This window comes from Miniopterus schreibersii (genome assembly GCF_964146895.1).
Source record: "Miniopterus schreibersii genome assembly, chromosome: 5".
NCBI lineage: Eukaryota > Metazoa > Chordata > Mammalia > Chiroptera > Miniopteridae > Miniopterus > Miniopterus schreibersii.
The window spans coordinates 21,506,411-21,530,185 of record NC_138106.1 but is presented as its reverse complement, the minus strand read 5'-3'; the positions used below and the strand labels follow the sequence as shown (position 1 = coordinate 21,530,185).

Genomic DNA, 23,775 nt, shown 5'->3' with positions numbered 1-23,775 from the left:
GCCTACTGCATGTGACGTATTGCACTTGCTCCCCTCACCCCACACTGGCACTGCCAGGAAGGAACAGCACCCCTGCTGCATGGCTTGAGGTTTGATACTCTTCCAGTAGACCCTCATGCCATCATCCTCGTATCTTAAAGGACTTCAAGAAAATATCAAGAATATTGAGGGTAGATGTGTATAGGTGAGGACATCGGTTTTAACTTAACACCTTGACAGCTCAGTGATTGACAGCAGGGAGCACTGGGGTGGGGATTCCAGGACAGTGGTAAAAGGCAGGTGGGTACCAGAGACAACTGCTGGGATCCATCATTTAGCTTGAGATTGCCCTTGGGTGTGCCTTTTTGATCTGAAAACAGCAGCCCAAATAGGGTCAGGATTTTTAAAAAACTGTGTATTTTAGCACAATGTTTCAAGGCTCAGCTCTCGGGTCAAATTGCTTGGATTTCATTCCTGGCTCTATTATTTGTAGCTATATGTGACTTTGGATGAGAAACTCTATCTCTCTGATTCTCAGTTTCCTTGGCTGCAAAACAGGGACAAAAATAGTACCTATTCCATTGAGTTGTGAGAAATAAAGGAGTTATTCCATAAAAATCATTTAGCACAGTGCCTGAACATAACGTGCACTCAATAGTATGCATTATGATTTTTCTTTTTGGCATTTTAATTATGATCTGTCTGGGCATGGGTCTCTTTGGGTTCTTATTGCTTGGGGTTCTCTGTGCCTCCTGAACTTGTGTGACTTTTTCCTTCACCAAGTTAGGGAAGTTTTCTGCCATTATTTCTTCAAATAGGTTCTCTAACCGTTGCTTACTTTCTACCTCTTCTGGCACTCCTATGATGTGAGTATTGTTATGTTTCCTGTTGTCTCACAACTCCCTTAAACTGTCCTCCTGTTTTTTAGTTTTTTTCTTTTTGGCTCTCCAATTGAGTGACTTTTTCTACTTTGTCTTCTAATTTGGTGATCCAATCCTCAGTTTCCACTAATCTGCTGTTTATTTCTGCTATGTCATTCTTAATTTCCTTCAGAGTTTCCATATAACTTCTCAGCATCCTTACAATCAGTGTTCTGAACTCAGTATCTGATAGATTGCTTATCTCCATTTCATTTAGCTCTTCTTCTGAAGAATTCTCTTGTTCTTTCATTTGGGGCTTATTTTTTGTCTCCCCATTTTGGCTGCCTGTTTGGGTTTGTTTCTATGTATTAGGTAGACCCGGTAGGACTCCCAGTGTTTTTGGATGGTCTCTGGTGCAGGCCAATGTCAGATGCTGTTTGTGACTGGCCTTGTGTACCCTGTTTGGAACTATCAACAATCCACAGCTTGTGGTTCTCTCTGCTGTGGCTAGGTGTGTTTGGACAGGACCAAGATGCACACCAAAGTCTGCTTTTCCAAAGCCCGAATCCAGAAGCAGTTCAGGCAAAGACTCAAAGCACCCAGAGGTTCACCTCTGCCTGCAGGCTGATTTAATCTGAGTCTCTTAATGAGCCTCAGGCTGTAGACAATAGCAAGTTGTAAACTCCACAGGGTAGGGTGAGATGTTTTCCAATGGCTGGGGCAATTGCTTCTCCCCACAGACAAAAGCTGCCTAGCTGGCAAAGGTCTGCGTGAGAAAGATATCCTCTGCTGTATGGGCGAATGACTCAGGACAGGAATCCAGATGGCTGCCCTCTGAGCTCTATCCCCAGAGCCAGCACCCTGGATTCTCCTCACACAGCCGTAGTCCATTCTGCTCTCCTTCTGCCGAGCCCAAGGTGAGTGGCTGCACGTGAAACTGTGCCGTGGCCCTTTAAGAGGGTGCCTGCATTTCCAGCCATCTCTCCCTGGCAGACAGCTGATTTTTCTTTAAAGTAATTAGAACATTGTTCATTCACATATTATTTGTTGGACAGTTATTAAATACATACTCTGTGGAAGGTGATTTGCAGGCTATAAAGTCATACAAGACCCATATCTTTCTCTAAAGAACTAGACAGTCTGGCAGGTAAGAAAATCTGCAAGAATTAACAGCTACAAGCACAAAGCGACATTCTTGCAGAGAGAGACTAGCACATGCAAATACTGTAAGCAGATGAGAAGGAGGAGATGATTTCTAGTTGTGATGATTAGGGAGGAGTGAGCATTAAGGTCGGGTTGAGAACCTTGGGTGGGACTTCTATGGGCCAGGATGAATGAGAACATTCCATGAAGTGTGTCTAATAATGGGCAAGAGCATGGGCTCTTAAGTCAGACAGTCCTGGTCTCAATTCTGGTCTCACCATTCACTAGCCGTGTGTCCTTGTGTACACAAGCCTCTTGGAGGCTCCATTTTCCTGGCTGTAAAGTGAGGATAACATTATCGACCTCATAAGGTAGGGAAAAAGAAGGTGTATGTAAATTGTTAGGCTTAGCTCCCAACACAGTGATCATGCGATAGCAGCTGGTATCACTGTTGTTGGAAACAGGATCAGGAATGGAGACAGAAAGACTAACGTGTATTTGGTCTAGACTGGTTGCAGCGAATTGTCACACAAAAGCAGGAGGGGAGATCGATAGATGTCCCAAAAGGAAGGTTGAGGTCAGAGAAAATACACATAAAGAAAATAAAGGAAACAAAGATAATAAAACCAATCATCGTCCCTTCAGCCTTGCTATAAAAGATCCCCTGGACATCGCAGTTTAGAGTAAGGTCCTCTGAGAACGGTGTCCAAATTTGCTTCTACAAAGAATCCCTGCAGGAAGAGGGTGGAGTGATGGGCACAGCACGAAAAAACAGAGAGGATAAAATGGGAGTGACATTTTAGAAGAGAGTGATGGATGTTACGATGACAGTTCCAGGTGCAGCATACATACATCCTTGCCTGTGCTTACACAAGAGTAGGCTAAACTGTATCTTAAGTTCAGGGTCACAGTGGACTCATGGGGAGACAGTGTCTGCGTAAGTAAGGAAGCCAGAGTATTGCACTCATACTGCCTGCAGCTCATCAAAGCTTGAGAGACGCTCTTGAAACATTGCTTGTTCCATCCCATTAACAGAAAACCTGACCCAAACGTTCATTAAAGTGATTCTGCATCTCAAGCAGTCAATGAAGCAGGAGAGTGTAATAAAATTCAACACTTTGACTCAACAGTATAGCTTCCTACTGTGAAAACTCAAATGTTGATTAGGTTCTGGGCAGAAGCTGACCTGTAGAGATTGAGAGTCAACCTGCAGAATACCCCAGGCAGTGAGGGCCCATCCTAGTCAGAGACCCAGGGCACATGTGCTCCCCTCCTGCAGCTGGGTCTGCAGCCGGGCATATCATGCAAAGCACACACGCTGCAGCTGTCAGTCTGGGGTGGGAGGGATGCCTCCCATCCACAGGCAAAAAAGAACACAGCCTCCCAATTCGAATCATGAAAATGTAATCAATTGATAATCTTCCTTGAAGTGTCTGTCCCATGTCCTAGTGTTACCTTAGCGAGGCCGACACTGACCACCCTGACACTCCCCATTCCCTCACCTGCTTTATGTCTCTCCATAACAGTTTCCATCTGGCAATATACTCACCTTTTAATACTCTAGATAATTTAGTTAATTTACTTATTTGTTTTATTTGTTAATGTCTGTCTATTACATTCCCCACCTCCATCCCAATTCCAGAATTTAAGTTTATATTCCCAACCCCAAGTTGTGGAAAAAAATGAATAAAAAAGGGATTCCCACACCCTAAAATATTTACTTACACCAGGTATTGAGCAAGGTGCTGGGAGAATAGAAATGAACAGACCAAGTTCTTGCCTCAAAGAACTCCCAGTTGTGAAGGCAAAACAGAGAAGAGAGCCATACATTATAAAAGGTGACCCCATAGGCCCACAGAGGATGCTGGGGAAAGACCAAAGAGGTACCTAACCCAGCCTGGGGATGCCTGTGGCACAGTGTGACAGGGAAGGCTTCTAAAAGGACACCCTTAAACTTAGTCTTATAGAACAAGTCATTGTTATCCACTAGACAGTGGGGACAGCATCTGCAAAAGCAGAGGTATCAGAAACATGGTTCACTGGAGGGTGGTTAGTAGTTTGGCATGGCTAGAGAGAAGCAGGATATGGAAAGCAGGGGCCCAAAGACCTTGTTAGCCTTTAAACTAGTATAGGGCTTTTTTGGCTCTTTTGGAATCTTTGGCCATGAAGAAGGGCAAATTCAGTGGCCATTTATTTGCCAATCTCAGCTACCTCAGCAGCAGTCTCTGTACTGATCACTAGTAATTAAACCTCTTATGCCCCAGGAGCTATCCAAGCAAGGTCCATCCACCCAATGCTACAGCAGACAGGGCTTAGAGGCATTCACAAGCTCACCAGCTCTCTTTATTCTCTTTCTTTCCTTCAGTTGGTAAGGCTTGTGATCATGAGACAGAGGAATGGCGTTCCCATCCTTGTCACACAGGACCCCACGGGAGTCACCCACGTTGGCCACGGTGAGGTCTTTATCTGATAGTAGAGCAATCAAGCACGTGGTACCTGAAAAACAGAAGAGGGAGACAATGTAGGAGGTCAGCAATGCTCCGAGGTGAGGCTGCTTTGCGTGGTGACTGGATTCTTCAGTCATTAAAACGGCTCCTGCTGGGGGAGAGTTTGACTCAAGCCGCTCTGGGAATGACGGCTGTTCACTTCAACAACACTGATCAAATCTGACAGTCAATTTTCTTAACCATGTTACAGTGTCACTGAAACAGGATGGGATAACATTATCATTTTCCCAAATCACTTCTGTCTCTGCTACTCTTAATTTAAACACATACCACATTTAAAAGGATTAGGAAAGAATCAAAATCAGTTTGAAGTTTCAGACAATTGATATTTTCTGCTTCTTGCTGGTGCTGAGTTTCTGTGAAATTCCATTTCAAAGTAGGGAGGGGAATGGTGCTGCTCAGCTGGACAGCCTGGAAGAGCCAGTAAATGACAGATACCAGCAGCTAGATCCTATGAAGCCATCAGGAGCCTATACAAACTTGCTTATACCATCTGACATCAAAGACTGGAGGTCAGAAACAGGTCAGCTCCAGTGTGAGATGGGGGCAGACCATAAAGGAAGAAGCAGAAAAACCTACCATGATAGCAGACATGAGGCCTAGGCAGACAGGAAGTGGGGGTTGGGGGTGGTCAGAGTCAGAGGGAAGCAAGACTGAAGACCTGCCTGCCTGGAGCCCACACAAGACATGAAAGGACAAGATCTCTTCAAACCCTTCTTGGAAAGAGAATGGGTAAAAGTAGATAGAGTTGGACAGTCTGCTCTAGTTGGAGGCTACCCTCATGACCTGCCTGACGCCCTCTTTCCAGCTCCTCTCCACTCTCCTCCCTCCCTTTTGACAATGTCACTGAGTATGCAATTACCTGCTGAAATGCACAACCCTTGCTTCACACTGATAATGCCTTCATTGTTAAAATTATTCATCAATTAGTCTTCATTAATATTTAACCTCCTCATTAAGAAAGTCATATTCCATAACAGAATTTAAACTGCATCTAAACAGCTCTTTAGTCTTCACCGAACTACACAAAAGACTAAATTCTTAAGTAGACATAAAGAATAAATACAGGCTGCTATCAAGGGCAGGGAGAATAATTAGCATATTCAGTTATTATAGTTCTATTTGAAATTCCATTCATAAGCCTGTTTAACTCTAAACGACCCTGATCAGAAATGGGAACAAATGAAATGTTGGTCAATTCAGGATTTCTGATAGGAGAATCCTTGTGAAAGGAAAAAAGACTAACCTTAGGGATTATCAAGGCAAATTGCAAATCTTTTACCTTAAAAAAAAAACCCTGTGAGAATGAATATGTAAGCACAGGAACAATACAAAGAATTACAACTTGTTATTCTCGGTTTCTGGTATTAGTTGCATTTTGGTCCTCAAGCATCCCCACTGTGTCCGCGAGCATCTGATTGGGTTGACCTGCCCAACACAGTCAGAGCATACATTCTCCTGTAAGCACATTCCTGGAGTTTGAAAGATGAAATAGAATCACTGTGCTACCGAATATTACATGACCTGTGGGCATTCTATCACTATAACTCTTGGAGCTGCTTCTCTAGGAGGCCCTCTTCCCTTTTCACTTGGCATACTTTGAGAGAGCATGTTCCTGACCTTTGCTTCCACTGCCCATCTAAGTCTATGCTGCCAGCCTGATTGACACTCCTGAGGATCCAAGGAAAGGCATTAGGGTCTCCATGTGAGGGAAGCAGAGGCATCCACCCAGCTGACCTATGAGCCCCTTCCCCATCCCCATTCCAGCCCCAGCAACTCTCCATCCATAGTTTGCTGTATTAAGCAGCCATGTAGGATTTTTGTGTTTTTTTAAGAGGGGAAAGGTCATTCTTACAGCCGGGGGGGGGGGGGGGGGGGGGGAAGGAAATTTAATTGCATATGTGATTAAGAACCACTGAAGAGTTTTAAGCAGGACAGTGATATAATGAGATTTATGTTTTAAAGACCATTTCAATGGTACCGTAGAAGATTAAACTGGAAGCAGGGAGAACAGGTAGAGTTAATAAGGATCTGAATTAACATAGTACACAAAGAAACAGAGGGTAGGGGACAGATCATTTAAAACCAGAATGGATAGGTAATAGAGAATGAAGAAAATAAAAGAGAGGAGGAAGGTCTAGGATAATGTCCTGGGTGCTCCATGGACAAGGACCTAAGGGGATGTCTGCTTGAGGCTTCTGGGAAAGGCTTTCTCTCTCACTGAAAGAGGCACAATGCTGAAAATGATTCACTTCTTTGGCCTACTGTTGTTTCCCAAGCATCTTGCAACTTTGAGGGGACATGGCTCAGGATCCAGGCACTGTGCCAAGAAGGAGAGAGCAGAAGTAGAGAGCCTGAGTCCCTGAGACATAATGAAACTGCTGAGCCAGCGTGGACCCACTCTATTCTTGTTCTGTGAGACACAAAATGTCTTTAATACTTAGGGCTTTTTAAGTTGCGTGTTTTTGTTCCTTGTAGTATACTGATTCAGGGGCTTATTGTCCAAGAGGGGCTTATCAATGAGGGATTTAGAGCATAGCTATTTAGCTTTCCTCATGAGCTGGGTATACTGAAGATTCATGGTGTGCCCTTTCTTTTGTCAAGAATACATTCTGGTTGTTTCTATGGGTAAATAAGACCTCCCCCATGACGCGGATTTCAGTAGTGTGCTTTGAGAAAGTGGGGACACTAACAATATGATTCTGTTCTATGCTAACAACAGAATCTTGGACCTGGCCAAAATGGGTGAGTCCCAGGTGGTAAAATCGGAGCTGCAGGCAGTGTTCAGGATCACTGAAATGTCACTATTTCCTTCTGTAGAAACCTGCCTGTACCCTGGCTGCAGGCCAAAAAAAACCCAAAACAGAACAGGATACTTTACTGTAAGCAATTTACTGTTTGGGATTTGCAGTCTTCGCTCAGGATTATAAAAAACAGTTTACAATCTAATCTTACTTCACAAACTACCTTGTTGCCAAGAACGCATTAAGGCCTTGCGTCATCAAGACTTGAAGCACCAGGATGGCAAACGTTCTGTGGGCTTCCACATAGAGAAAGCCGGATGGGGCACATCCATATATGCAGGGAGGCTTAGGTGAGTCCCCAGGCTGGCATGGACAGAAGCCACTCCCCCAAATGGCTCCTCTTTGGGTCTTCCCCTACAACCGGAGCTGCCTCAACTTCCCTCATCACGTTCTGGAGAGCAGAGCGGCAGGAATAACAATTCTGAGAAAAAGGTCAATTACAAATTAGAATTGTCATTTCTTCCATGAGGTTTTTGCATAAGCACAAATATCAGCCATTGAGTCTGACACTGGCTGAATGTGAGGCAGTCAACTTGATGACAAATTCTATTATTTTAAACCCCAGTGCTATGTAGTTTAATTCTAGATTTAGCTATGCTTCGGCTCTTTCTCGGCAAACATACATAATTAATAAAATGACTAGGAGAAATAAGAAACAGTGTGTGAATGCCAGAAAGGTCTTTTTACAAATGAAGTACGCCACCCTAGCTATAAAAAACAATTTATTTAAGGGGGGAGGTCATAATTCATAAACAGAATCTGATAGAGTATCCATTTAATTTTCACACTTCACCAGAGTTAAAATATAGATGTGTCATCAGATGCTCTTGAACACCATTTTGAAACTGAAATGTTCTTCAATTTCACATTTCAACTGCTGTAATAATAATGTTTATTTCACACTTAAGTGTGGCCTGTGGACACCCTTGTAATCCTTCCTTTTCAGTTAAGTGGGAACGTGTTAAAGAGAGTCACTTCCTACTAAACTGATCACATGCTTTGGGGAGTCTTAGAAAACCACAGTAGGTCTCCTTGCTGCAGGTGCCTTTATCTCTACCCCCTGGGCATCTTGAGTACAAGTAGGAAGACAAACTTCTCTGATGCTCATTAAGATACTTCTCATAACCATTGCTGACATTGAGTTCAGAGGAGAGCATACTACTGAAATTAATTTATAATTACATAATCACATCCTGGATTCTAGGTCTAGTATCTTTTAATGGCAAATAAAATTAATTTCATGGTTCTCTGATTCTTCCAACATAAACCAGAGAAGCATTGGCTATATTTTTTCATGTCTTCATTTTATTTGCTGATTCTTCAGGGAAACAGCTCATTTTTCTTCAGGTTTCCAGCAAATTACAGGTAGTGTCTGTCTCTTTATAAATCTACGGGAGTGGAGTATAATAAAAACTTCTGAAATTGAGCTTTCTTAAAAGAGTTGTTTGCTTTTTCATTAAAGGCTGAGAGAAGAAAGGCAGAGAGAGAAAAGAGGAGAAGGCTGGAAATGAAAGGTACAGCCTGATTCATCTGGTGCTTAACAGGGAATTACACTTTCTTTGACTTTCTCTTAGTGTAGACTCAACCCCCATCCAATAGTTTCAATTAAAAACAAACCTGGTCTTTGAGGTTATTAAGTTATCTTTATTTAAATTACCATATAACTATAAACCTATTACATACATATGTGCTGGAGGGTGACATTGGGGATATTAATGAAGTTATTGTCCCACTGTGTGTGCATGACCCTCCTTCATTCAGTCTGAGGCACTCATTGTCCCAGAGAAGGTCAGGATTGCTGTGGCTGAAGTGCAAACAGAGAGTCACATTTAGCTTTTGAATTTCAAGGTAACTGTGGACACTCATGAAGATGCAGTATTCTCAAGAGAAAAATACGTTTTAGTCCAGGTTCTGGTCTAAACCGCAGGCTTATGAAGATGGAGCAGTGAGTTTTCCTACCCATGGGTCCTTCCTTCTGCCTTCCCCTGACCACTAGGCTGGCCAGACAGGAGGGAAGCGGTGCTGTGGTGGTGGTGGCTGGGCGGGGCCGGGGGAGTCGAAGGGGAGAAAAAGAGGAAAATAAGAGGAAGCCCTTGGATCTCTAAGAATTATGTGGAGCTCAAAGCCCAGAAGACCTAGACCTTGCTTTCCAGAGCATAGCCCAAGAAATTATCAACCTTTGCCCTGGTATGGAGAGGCAATGGCTGAATGAGAAGCTCACTCAGACGGCCTCATGTGAATCAGAGAGAACAGCTGAGAGCTGCTGGGCTGCCCCAGAGGGAGGAACAACAGCTCTCAGGAGCTTCAGAGCTGGGATGAGTGGGCCATTGAACCACAAGTCCTGAGGACCCCAGGTGAGCCCAGCAGATGCCAGAACAGTAACAAAATCCCAACACTTAGATCGCCCCTGGGGAAAAGGGGGATGAAAACATGAACCTATTTGGTATTTTACACATAAGAATCCAAGAAAAATCAGGAAATTATGGAATATACATGGAAGTGAATAGAGTAAGATTAGTATCAGATGATACAAACTCAAATCTAAGTTATATTCAGTTCTACAGAGATAAATTGTTAGATTTCTACATGTTTATTTTGTGGCTGTATAGTGTGTGAATGGATAGGTAGATATCACATGTCTATTGCACATTACCTATCTTACATTTTACCCTGGTCTTGGAATTATGAAACTTAATTTCAAAAATGCTATAGGCAATATCAACAATGTTTGATGACCAAAGCTGAGTTGCCCTGGTGAATCAAGTCATTGGCAGGTTGTACAGTTATATACACATAAATTATTTCCAGATGATCTTTTCCATCCAAACAGAACACAATCATTTATATCCCCCATTTAAAGGACTAAAATAAAGGTTGTACAATTATGTGTATTTAGGGTAAATTTAAGCGAAATCAGATTTGGGGCCAATTTGATCCAATTATTATTAACTCTTTAGCTTACTTTGGGATCAGTGGGACTACAAAACTGACTTGAAAGCTATGTGTCCTGGAAGCCTGCTACCCCGAAGATCTGACTGAATCCTGACTTTACTTCCATCTGGCACATCTGGACACAGCAAAAAAAGAGATCCCATCAACACATCAACAACAGAGAAAATACAGCCATGTTACTTCGTGTAAATGGTGCCCTCTTTTCCTCTTTCTCTCTTAAGCCTCTATCGCCTGTACCTCATAAGACTGGCTGCGTGTGTGCATACACGCATGTGCACATGTGTATACAAAATCATTTTATGTTCTTTGTTCCCTCATTCAGTGCCTAATGCAGGCAAATTACTAGGCTTGGTGCGGGAACAATCCAGATGAGCAAAATATAGGCCTTAACTCCAAAGCATTTACTATCTAAGGGCGAGATGAAACCAGACTCTTAGAATTCAGTGTGGTAAATGCTATGACAGTGCTAGGAGAGCCTGGGTGGTGGATGAGCATGATGGTGCAGAGGGGGCTCAGTCGGGGGAGATGGTAGGAGGTGGAGAAAACTGCAGGGAGGGTGGCTGGGAGGAAGTAAGACCTTAACTCTCCTGTGAAGACACAACAGGGAAAGAAATTCATTGCCTAATATGGCTCCTGGCATAAAGAAAGAGGTAAAAAAAAAATCTGTAGAATAAAAATGAATGAAGAAAAGCAGCTTTTTAAATCAGATTTTTAAAATATTTCACTTTTAAAACAAAGAACAGAACAAATACTTGTTTATATTCTTTGACTTGCTAATGCCAATTCTTGAATTTTATCCTAAGGAAATAAGCAGAGATGTGAACAGAACTTCATGGACAAGGACTGACCTCACAGAATTATTTAAAACAGCAAGACGATAGAAATAATGATAATGAGTAGACATATATGCATTACAAAATATCCAAATAATAAAGCATTGTATGAACATCAAATGTAGTGCTTCTGAATATATATTGTCATGGGAAAGTGCTCATAGATGAAATAAAAATATACATAAAATTTCTTTACAAAAATTACATTAGCATTTTTACTTGAAAAAACTGCATAAAAAATATTACTCCAATTTCATTTACTTTAATAAATACACATGTATATAAATATATGTAGAAAATATTAGAAACAAAAAGAATATTGGTTATTAAAGTTGCTGGTTTGCAACAGAACCAGAATGTAAGCTGCATGTCAGTCGCTTAGCCTAGTACTCTAGGCACCTCCCCAGGTCTGGGGCATAGTCCAGGTTGCTAGCTTGCACTTCCATTGAATAAAACCTAAAGGCTCATTATACTTTCCAAGTATGAAAAGAAAGCCTTAGCAGTTACAGGACCAAGAATTTAATTGGCATTTAAGGCAGGAACTACATGAACACAAGTGATAAAGGAGCTGGCCAGGCCAGTTAAAAATGAGGAGATTCTGTAATTAAATAGGGAACACTGCACTCTACGTAGGTCTAAGTCCCCTTTTGACCCCCAACTGTTTAATATGTGACCTGCAGGGGACATCTTTTGAACTGAAAAATAACACTTCAAGGGGCACAACCTCCATTTATCTAGAGTTCCTCTCAGGGTCCTGTAAAATCGTCCCTCTGGTTAAGAGCTGAGAAGTAAAGCTTCTCACAGCCCGTCTGCCCTCTGGATCCACTCTAAGTTGAATGGGCCTCTAAGGTAGTTTTTTCATTTGTCACCAGTCTATTTTCCAGACAAACATAATAAAGTCACCCTCTGACTTGACTAGAAAAGGAGGTTTTTAAACATTAAGCATGATTCATGTAATTAAGTTTTGTTTAGGGCTGCACCAGGGGAATGTTCTCTCCTCCTACAGTATTTTACTTCTTGCAGTTCCTGAGTAAGCAAAAAGTTTTCAGGAGCCTCGCACAGAGAGCTGGTCCTGGCTTACAGACAGTGCAGAACCGCTAGGCAGCAGGGATGTGGGTGGGAGCACACCTCCCCACGCGGCTTCCCATGTTGGTCTGGCCTCATACTGCCCCTAAAGGAGCTATAAACCTCAGGGTGGCATTGGCCCTGACTTGCTGGGCTTCTGCCATTCTGGCTGCAACAAGATTCTGTCGGAGCTTATAAATGACGCTTACATAGCCTCTGAACTCATCTGCTAGCTAGCCTGCAGGCTCAAGTTATTCATTCATTTAGCAGGATTTTAACATGCACTTTGTGCTATGCCAGGCATTCTGATAGAAGCTGGGTATTCAGAAACAAAAGATGAAATCCCTAGGTGAAGAAGTTACAGTATAATGGGTGCCAGAGTGGGGAGCATAGAAAACCAATTCTATTATGGTTGAAGGGGAGAGAGGAGCCTACCAGTGGCATGAGGAGGAGATACAGCTCAACATCAATAGGAATTAGCCAAACAAAATTGGTAAGGAGGAATTCCTGGCTGAGGTGTGTGTGTGTAAAGATTTTTAAAAATATTCTTTTAAAATGATGATAACTAGGACACTTGATTTAACATGAGTCCAAATATATGTCAAATCTCAATATGGAAATTACTGACATTAAGAAATGTCAAAGCTCTTAAACATTCTCCAGCTGCAAATATGAATATAAACCCAGAGGCTATTTAAGAAAATTGTATTTAGAAAGAAAACATGAAAAAGCAGCAAATTCCCATCCTGACTCCACAAATCACCCATACAGAATTTTCTGTGGTTACTTAATTAATAAAAATTTTGACCATATGCTATCGTGCCCAATTTCTGTGCTGTCAATAGTAAATTACCGTACTTGATTTTCTCTTCTCCTATTCTCAGCGCACGTTTAACCTTATAGAGAGGGAACATGTTGCTCTTACTAGCTTGCAAATTGAAACTGAAACTAATGTGCAATGGGAAATTCCCAGCCTTAAGGATCTTAAATTAAGAACACATGTTATATTCGTATCCCATTTCCATGCCGAATGACATCCAGCTGAGTTTTAAAAAAGGAGGGGAGATGTGTCTTAGCAGTACTTAAGAATTAAATCCCTAAGGCTGTAATTTAGAAATGATTATAAAATTATGTATTGTACTTAAAATTTTTGATTAAAGAATGCTGAACTGGCACTCCTTGAAAGAAATATCTTAATGTAAAGATGAAAGTAGAGTTATCCAGAGATAAAAGAATATATTTCACTAAGCACCAAGCAACTGGCCAGCTAACAATTTTTAGAGTATGATCAACTCTGGAAAATTCTTGTGGCCTTAAAGAGGGTACACAAATGGAATAACCCATTTTGGACTCAAATCTGGTAAATTTATACCCAGTTTCCAAAGGGAGTATATGCTGCCTAGGATCCAGGACCACCTGTCTGGAAGTCAACTTTGAAAGATCCAAAGCCTTGCCACTTTGACATGCGGATTATTTTGAGCTAAAGACAGTCAAGTCCCAAAAGACTCAGAAAAGAGGTGTTTTTTTACTTCCCCTTTAAATCAAAAGAATTTAGATACAGGGCCTGGTCCAGGAAGAGAGCTAACACCAGAAATAAATACAAAGAGTTTGGGATAGGTGTGGTAAACTTTGGGAGTCCTCTCTGTATGTCCTTATTGTGTCCCATTGTCTCTGGGTGGCATGGAAAACATTTGTTTACCGAACATTTGTTCTTCCCTTCTTGTGAATTTTTCTCCTTCCCTCTGAAGTCCTGGACCTCAATCCTTTTCTTCTTAGCTCAGGGTGACATATAAACCTCAATTACCTGACTGTCTTTGAAATACCTAAGTTTATGTGAGGCTCCAACAGGTACAAAAATAAATGGTTTTTTTCCTGTCAATTTGTCTTATATCAATTTAATTAATAGACCAGCCAAAAGAGCCTAAAAGGATAAAGGAAAAAAATTTTCCTCCCCCACAATATTCACGCAGGAAGTATGACTTGATTTTCTTTAGTTGGGAAATAAACCAATCATTCTGACATGAGGCAAGTTTTAACCTGTACTTCTCCCATTCGTGTCATTTTAATCTTTCATCTCCTATTCTTTTTATTCATTCTTTCAGCAAGTATTTCTTTATCAACAACAAAGAGAAGATGTAAGCACCTTGCCTTCAAATAATGTGACACAAACCCTCAGCGTTTCTGACAGTCAAAACTACTTCCTGGAAACTTAAAAGCAATGGTTACTTCTCTCAAAATGAGCTCTTTCCTCTTTGTCCAAGGGGCCCTGTACCACATAAACCATGACACTCTACATGCTTTAAACCAGGCTTCAGAGCTTCCTCAATTGTCTACCACTTCCTTTTTCTTGGGTTACTTACTTATTCAATAAGCGAAACCAAGCTCAGGCAAAACCATGAGATGGCTCAATTTTGTCTCAAAGGACCCCATACCCTTATCTCTTCCCCAAGGGTGGGCAGGGGGAGGCCCTGAGCCCATCTCCTAGACCCAATACTCTAAGGCTTTTCTGTCTTTTGAGGCACTTGTGTCTTTTCTTCACAAGCAATGCTCCAAGCCTCCAAAATATCCCATTTCTACCCCTTCCCTCTTCACCCCTACCCCCTCCTTGGGGTTTCTATGACCTTGGTTTGGGGATCCTAGGTGTTAAGTGAACACTGAATAACAGCAACTTGTGTTAGATCTACTAACACAAGGTCAGGGCTCTGCCATGAATGCAGGGGAGGGTAGGATCTCTCTTTGAAATACTGTGCAGGTCCACTTGTATGTGATTTGTTTCAATAAGTACTGTAAATGTATTTTCTCTTATGATTTTCTTAACACTTTATTTTCTCTAGCTTACTTTATTGTCTGAATATGGTATATAATATAAATAACATACAAAATATGTGTTAATCAACTGTTTATATTATCCATAAGGCTTCTGTCAATAGTAGGCTAAAGTTTTGGGGGAGTCAAAAGTTATATGTGAGTTTTTGATGGCACAGGGGGTAGGCCCCCTAACTCCCACATTGTTGAAAAGTCAACTGTACATAAAAAGAAGTACGTATACTTCAAATTACTCTCACATCCCCTGAGACCCTGAATAATTCTTGCTAAGGAGCATAAGTCAGATATCCACATTTGTTCCTTTAGAAAAATAAATCTAGAAGTCATCATTGTAAACTAGAAGCTAAGCACACCAGCCGGGAGTCCGTGATGAATTTCCTTCCATTACGTCATCCTTCGTGGCTGCTTACAGCGACCGTCTGGGTGACCCCCCTTAACCTGGACGTACCTCTTGTGCAGACACTGCCTCTCTCCCTCCATTCTAGCCTCTAAGAGTACAGTAGAGCTTGACCACATTTATCCATTTTAAGTCAACTGGAGAAGGAGAATGCAGAGGATCGCTACATCAGTAACAGTGTCTATAATTAAAGCTTGGATAGCAAAACGATCGTGGTGAAATGAAATGAAAGGCTCAACTTTCATGTGCGATCTTATGGAGCACAGTCAGGAAAGCAAATTCCTCAATGGCACAATGTCTCTGGGCGCCTCTTCATCTTCAGAATGCTCACCCCGCAGAGGCATCAAGCAATTTATTTTTGAACACTGGTAAAAGGACAGCAGTAAAAACCAGTCCTTAGCCAAAGGTCGAGATTAAGCTCTCTTCTACAACTGTTTTTATACTTGTTTTCTAAAGAAATGCTACCTATAAGCGACTGGACATAGGTTTGGGATTTAGAATAGAAGACATGTTTGGGTTTGCTTAGTTTTTTTGTTTTTAATTTATCTTTACTGTTGAAAGTATGACAGATGTCTTCTTTTTCCCCCCATTGACCCCTTCTACCCCGTACCAACCTCCCGCCCCAGGCCTTCACCACACTACTGTGTCCATGGGTCATGCATACATGCATGTAAGTTCTTTGTGGGTTTGCTTAGTTTCATACTTGCTTTTCCTCAACCTGTGACCCAGGGTTTTTGATAGGACCCTATTTTTACTTGAAAATCTAAGTATTGTAAACAAACTCCTTTTGATGGCAGCAAATTATTCTCATCATATTCATCTAGTTTGTCTCCGGTTGAAACTCCCCCCAGGTATACTGCAGCTACCTAAGAACCTAACTGTTCTAAGAGCAGATTATCAACATCCTGCTTTACTTGGCCATTTCTAGATATGAGATGTGGTGCCAGCATAAAATGCTCTAATTATAAAACCTTGGAAACGTCAACCACGGAAACAGAAGCCGGCATTAGTGACAAACAGTTGTTTTGTACTCCTCCCACTTTCAATGTTTCAGAATAGTGTTTCTGAAACCAATTTACTATTAGCACAAACAAACTCCATGCTTCGAAAATAAAACAGGGAAGATGTCATCAATGTCCTGGTTCAAATTTACAGGGAAATACAGGCCTAAAAATCAAATCAGCTTCCTCCACTATCACAAATCAGTTTAAAAGAATCTCATCATTTTTTAACAGCAATTTAGTTACTTAAACAAAAATCAACCTCTACTAAAACCACAGATTTTATTTATACAGGATCCTAATGAGTGTGTATGAGAGAATGGAGAGAGTGGGTGTGCACAGGGAAAGGAAGAGATTCCAGCATAATTACTACCTTCTCTCTTCCCATACTTTAGCTGCTCGTTCAAGAGCAGAGTAATTACAATGTGGTAATTTGTCTTCACCATTAAATAGTGAGCTCCTTAAAGGAAAAGGTTCTTTATTTTTGCAAGCATGGGACATAGCACAGCTCCTGTTTAAAAAATGCTTGTGAAAGGAAGGAAGAAAGGGAAAGAAAGGAAGGGAGGAATATAGAAAGAAGGGAGGGAGGGAGGGAGGGAGGGAGGGAGGGAGGGAAGGAAGGAAGGAAGGAAGGAAGGAAGGAAGGAAGGAAGGAAGGAAGGAAGGAAGGAAGGAAGGAAGGAAGGAAGGCTTGACTCATCTAGTAATCTGTGTTACATCCCTGGCAAATGAGGAAGGCATTTCTTGGGTAAAAGGGTAGAGAGGACTGTCTGGAGTACAGGCAATCCTTCTTTTCTCATGATGAAAGAGGATATCAACTCTGGCTTGTGCCCAGAAACTGACAACTCTATGGAAATGTGGAGAAAGAAAAGAAAGGAGGGACCAAAACGGGTCGGCAGCCCAAGCTGTTTAGCAGTTAGATATAATAATAGGTGTGTATTCCTTTCCTATTGCTGTGTAACAGCTTACTGCAAATTCGGCAGCTTAAAACAACACAAGTTTATTATTGCACAATTTCTTTGGGTCCCAGGAGTCTGGGTTCAGCTTTACTGGGTCTCTACTCAAAGTCTCCCAAGGATGTAGCGAAGGTGTCAGCAGAGCTGTGGTTCTTATCTGGAACTTGGTGTCCTCTTCCAAGTTTACTCAGGTTGTTGGCAGAATTCAGTTCTTTGAAGTTGTAGGACAGACTTGTTTTCTTGCCGACTCTTGGCAGGGAGTCCCCCTTAGCTCCTGAAGGCTGCCCTCAGTTCCTAGCCACATGGCCCTCTTACAATATGGCAGCTTCAAAGCCAGCAGGAGTAGGAATCTTCTATAATCTAACGTCATCACGGGATGATTGCACCATCACCTTGCTTATGTAACAATTCAATCGTGGGAGCCGCTAGCCTAGCATAGTCTCAGTTCCACCCCTCCCCCCAGCACTCAAGGAGAGCGATTTATACAGGGTGGGTATACCAGGGGGCAAGAATCTTGGGGGTCATCTTCGAGTTCTGACTACCACAGGAGGATTTGGTGCGTGCCAAAGGAGGGCTGACTAATACATCACTTTAATAGGAAAAGTATAGACTTTTCCCTTGTGTTTCTTGCAGATTTTTATTATTAGTCATTAAACGAGGGTTTCTCCGTGGGTCAGGAATCCACAAACTTATTTATAGAACAACTCCAGGCAAATGAGAAATCAGAGCGATGGGACTCCAGGCAATTGCCGAAAGGCTGTGGGGCATAAAACTACTCTCCACAACAAAGAAAATCCTTTTTTTTCTTCCTATCAAGGATACTCAGATTTAACAAAAACATCAATTAAGCACCATAATAGTGAAAAGAAATCTAAATACCACGCAAACCAGTGCAGTGTGAGGGTTACAGCTAGGGCTGCAGGCCAGAATGACTGGGAAGCCTTTAGGATGCATGTCTTTCTCTGACCTCATCCTGCTCCCTCCCAACCTTAATGGGGTGTTTATCATTCCCTTGCTTGTCTTTCAAGTTTATTTACACATGGATAGCTCTCTAAGCAATATATTGTTTAGTTTCATCATGTTTTAACTTTATAAAAATTGAATCATTCTGTGTGTGTTTTTTCAACTTGCTTTTTTCATCCAATAGTCGAGATTTATCCATGTTGACATATGTAGCTGTAATTCATTCATTTTCACTGACAAATAGTATTGCACTCTTTGTATATACCATGATTTTATTTATCTGTTTTTCTGGTGATAAATATTTTTGTTTTCTAGTTTTTTTCTAATTATAAGCAAGCACCTGCAAACATTTTTGTACGTGGTTTCTCATACAAATACATACATTTCCTTACAAAATACACCTAGAGATGGATCTTCTGGGTCATGGCATATGTGTAGTTTCAACTTTATTAGGTAACCCCAAATTCTTCTCCAAAGTGATCCTATCAAATTGCATGCTCAACTACAGAACTCTCGTTGCTCCACACCCTCAGCAACACTTTATATTGCTGGCTTTCTAATTTTTGCTAATCTGATGCCAATAAAATGGTGTCTCTTGGTGATTTTAATTTGCATTTACTTGATTAGTAACAAGGTTTAGCATTTTTTTAAGGGATATGCCTATTTTCTCTTCTCTGAAATGCCTGCTCATGCTAAAATCAGGTTCCTCAATCAGCTTTATCAAAATAGAGCTGATATTGTAATTGCTACTTAACTACTGTCTCCTATGTCTTATTTCTCAATTGCTCATAAACTTTAAAGGGAAAAAAGGGTATTTTAGATGTTCCACTGAAGAAATGAATAATGAACAAATCTTACTACCTAAGAGTTCAGGACTTAAGTACATGTTCAAATATTTTGAAGTACCAGAATATATGAGAGTAGAAAATTGAGTTATGAGATGGCTCATTTTTTCTAGGCTTACAACAACATTTTATAGTTAGCTTGGCTGAAGATTTTAGAGGGTAAGGCCAACTTGCTGTATGACATATCATCTTGTTAATGTTACTATAATCCTAGTGGACATATATCACACAATAGATGTTCTCAGCAAATATGAACAGAATGACTAATGATATAACAGTGGCAGATAACACAAACCTACTCAAGTTTATTTATTTGTGAATTTGTTTTATACACAAAAGTCTTACCACTAAATGGTAGTTTGATTTTAGTTTACTTCTGAATGAATTTCCATATGTTGTAGTATTTAAACACCAGCTTCTGGCCCTGGCCAGTGTGGCTCAGTTGACTGAGTGTCATCCCATGCACCGAGAGGTCACCAGTTGGATTCTGGTCAGGGCACATGCCCGGGGTTGCGGGCTCAATACCCAGTAAGGGGCTTGCAGTATGTTTCTCTCTCTCCCTCAGCCTTCCTCTCTCTCTAAAAAATTAGTAAGAACTTTTTTTTAAATCTTCTTTAAAAAAAAAAAAAAAAAAGCAGCTACTGACCTTACCCAAAAGTATCTAGAACTTACCTTAGTAGTTAAAAACAAGAATCACGATTACCAAAAAGATCTAACTTTGGAATGAAATTTTGAGCATTATATATAGTGTTATCTAAAGTTGATAATCAATTGATGACTAAATTCATCAAATAATCTGATCCTCTACTTTAGTGTTTCCCAACTGGTTCCATGGAGTACCAATTCACTGGATGTAAATAGGGGTTATTCAGTAAAAGGGATCATGCTTTAGTAAGTTTGGAAAATACCAAGTTATCAGAGTTAAACCAGTTTAACTATCAGTCTTAATAGAGCCTTTAAGGTACTGTCAAATGGTAGATCCTAAGAGGGGCTATGGTATGCAGTGCACCCCAAACATTTTCTCCCTGGAATACCTGGCCCCGAGGAACAAACTTTGGAAAATACGCAGCTCTGCTTTGAGTATCTTGTCATCAGCTTCTTATAGTAAGATTCTTTGTTTGCTTAAATTTTTTTCTATTAAGTTTTATTTTTTTAAGAAATAATCATTCTTGGATTTAAATTTTATATCAGTTTTATAGTAATTAGTGTGCAGTAAATATTTACACTACAAAAAATTTCACAATACTAAAACTCTACAAAATTCCTTTTCAAAAAGATATGATTCGAGTTCATTAAAATGTTAATTAAATCTAATCCTAAACTAATTAACATTCTTTGCCATCAATTTTAGTTTGACATTTTACTTAATATGGTATCTTAAATCAAAATTTTTGAAAACCCTAAAGCAATAATATTAGAATTTCACTTATAAAAATATCTATGCTACCTTTCATGTCAGTAGAAAAAAGAAGATATAAAAATCAGTTGATATTATTACTGTTGAATAAACACAATATACTTGAAGATTTCTACTTGAAAAATTCTTGTTTAAAACCAATTTGTTTGTAAAATGAAAAGTGCAGTTTTAAAAACTGACTCGCCATGGTCTTTTATGTGTAAATGCAAATCCTGTATTGGTGATCTGCCATGGAACATTCTATAAAGATCGTCTTCCCTGACGAACTGCTGCAGAGAATGGGGTTGCCAGCACTTAATCTATGAGGAGGAAAATACGTTTGCACACAGTCTGCATGCAAATTTAATTCAGTTTATAATCTGCTCAGTCTCTTTTAAGACTGATAGCTGAGTTAAATAATGCCAGGCTATATGCCCCATTTACTCTTATAAAGATAGGCTGGCACCTCTGCACCAAGGACAGAATGGGACAAGGAGGAGGGCTGAAATGAGCTAACTACCCTCTCCCTTTGACCAATGAAACGCTTTCAACCACCCACGACAATTCCGAGTTTAGTAAAATTGTAACACAACAGGCATAATGGGCACTTACTTCTGAAGTTGGCATTTACTTATGAAGATGGAACCCAATGGACCTTCAATAAAACACCCAAATGGAGGCAGTTCATTAAGATCTGTGACAGAAACTTGAAGGTCTTTGGAGAGCAGGAAAATTGGTGAAGAAACGAAAATGCTACTGAAGAGCCAATCTGCATAATCAGTTGAGTCAAGATGCTCAGACTCCATAATTGGGCTAAAAAGAAAAATGTAACACTGCTCTATAGCCAATCTCTCTCAAGCTCCTTAAAGTTCTGACAATCTTGCTGTTTATTGTATTCTGTGACACTGCCTTTCCTCTTTAATTTTCACTGTGGTATTATTTTAAAATGTTCTTTAAATAGGGGCCATTTGGGGGAGGATTTCACCATGTTCCTATAATAACAAGAGACGTACACTCAACTCCCTCTTTCTAAGGAGTCACCTGCAAAACTGAAGGCTATGAATCACCTCTACTCACAGTTCTTTAAAAATAATGACATATTCCATAAATCTATTCATTTCTAGCTAGAAAAACCAGTTGAAATAATTCAAACTGGCTTTTACATGACCTGGCAAGACAAACATAAACAAAAAGAAAACAAGAAGTGAACTGTATTTGGTTCAGACAACATTGGAAATACTGTCTTCTAAGAAATGAAAAGAGCATCTTCTCCTCCAATACCCAACCCTGAGCGTGTGCTGTTCTGTTAACCCAATCACTGGTTAACCTCTCAGAAAGTTTCCAAATCATGAACATACTGTAATCAGGGCCCACTCTAAATAAACCTGAGAATTAGTAAAGCTGCTCTTGACAAGCTTACTATTCCCTGAACCTGATGTCCTATCACTGTGACCTCCACTCTCAACCTTTCATTCATCTCTTCCTCCAATCAAAACTGATTTGTATTATGCCTTACTCCTCTGACAGGGCCATGATGAAATAATAGTTTCCCTTAAAAAGCAGTTCCTCATCTCCCTCCTATACCCAATTTAGAACCGTCTTGCAAGCACCTGACACCCAAATTAACGTCTCTCCCCATCTCTCCTCCTCCTTCAACCTGTTCCTTCTTCAGGGTTCTATGACTTGGTTAGGGCATCATCATCCAGCCAATTTACCTCAGTTAGAAAACTGAGAGACAATTTATCGCACCGCAGTAGAATTGTTTGCATAGCTGTTTAATGCATATGACTGTTAGTTCCTTAGGGGAGTATGATGGGTCTCTCCCAAAATATAGCATCACACAGTATTGCAAAAGTGAATAAATGTTTAATGTGGATGGAGATAATAGTGAAATGCCGTTAACTATCTGAGACAATATTTGTGTGTTTTTATTAGCTGCCAGGAGTAAACCCAGCCAAAGGAAGTGCAATGTTGAGAAAGCTTCCATAACCGATTATCCACTTTGTATGAAACGTTGATAAGTGAGTATAAATAGCTAATTCCAAAGTATCCGTGGAGGCCAAATGTCATATGTGATACAGCCACATCTCTTGGTGATCATGAAGGAACACTCAGGCCACATCTCTCCTTTCCATGGGATTCCCCCAAGACTGGGAATTCTGGGCACTTCTCAAGTGGGGATATATTTTCACAAGGACATGCAATTAAACAGCAAACACTGGGGTCAGACTGGCTGTGGGTAACACAATACCCATCTGTTCTAATGAATAAAAGTGGCACTTAAGTTCTATGTAGGGCTGTATTTAGCCTGGAGGTGGCCCACACACACACTGAGCAGGTTTTAAATAGCCAATCCAAACAGGAGCTAGCTTAGTAAACTGATTCTTGCTGAAGAAATAAAACAAACCTACAAGAGAACCGCTGAATCCAGATGGACAAAGAGACTAAGAGCTAAAACATTTACTCTGACATAAAACAGAAGGGCCCAGACCTGGCTCAGCGACAAGACACAAGAAAGCCTTTGCCCTGAGACAGGTCCCAGATGTTAGGACTTGGAGATGACTCAGGGGATTTAATTAGTGAATGCAGCAGAGGGGTGTCAATAATGGCCAGTTTAGAGACGGTGTTTACATCTTTTGATCAACTCAGTCAGCATCAGCATTAGTTGAACACATCTGCTAGAAATCCCCTTTAGGATTTCAGATCACATTTGACAAACTGTTTTTACTACAACTGTATTATGTACAAGCCCCAGCAGTGAGGTTTTCTGAAGAACTTTCACATTATCAGTGGCACAACCATATTTCAGCCTACTGCTAATTTCACTGAGGCACCCTGTAAATAATCACTTAGGCAGTCTGGAAGCACTGAAGGGAAAGAAGGGTCACCAGCACTATTCCAGAAATGAGACAAGGTCTGCAATGGGATTCTAGTGTCAAACTATCAAAACTTGGGAAGTAAAACCCAATATAGAGCATGATTATTAATTAAAAATAAAATATGTCCAAATAAAAACATATTATGATGCTTTTGGTGTGTAGTGGGGGGGAGGGTAGATAGAGAATACATTAACAATCTTCTCCCCCATGCACTCCCCCTTTGCTTCTCTCCCTACCAACTGCTAGACTCCACACACACGTAGACTTACTGCTCCTTGATTTACAACTGTGAACTTTCCCCAGGTAGCTGCTCTCTTTCTTGCCATCTTCTTATATATGGAAGTGGCGTTGCTGGCACACAGCACCAGG

The 23,775-nt window shown here is 40.7% G+C and overlaps 1 protein-coding gene across 1 annotated transcript in view; it reads right to left on the bottom strand.

Annotated features, from left to right (window-relative positions):
• PPM1L (protein phosphatase, Mg2+/Mn2+ dependent 1L) overlaps window positions 1-23,775 on the bottom strand; it is a 204,097-nt gene that overhangs the window by 1,679 nt on the left and 178,643 nt on the right. Inside the window, exon 3 of the mRNA XM_081139063.1 lies at window positions 4,317-4,478. Within this exon, the coding sequence (XP_080995189.1) occupies window positions 4,317-4,478 (162 nt within the window). The remainder of the gene's footprint in view (window positions 1-4,316; window positions 4,479-23,775) is intronic.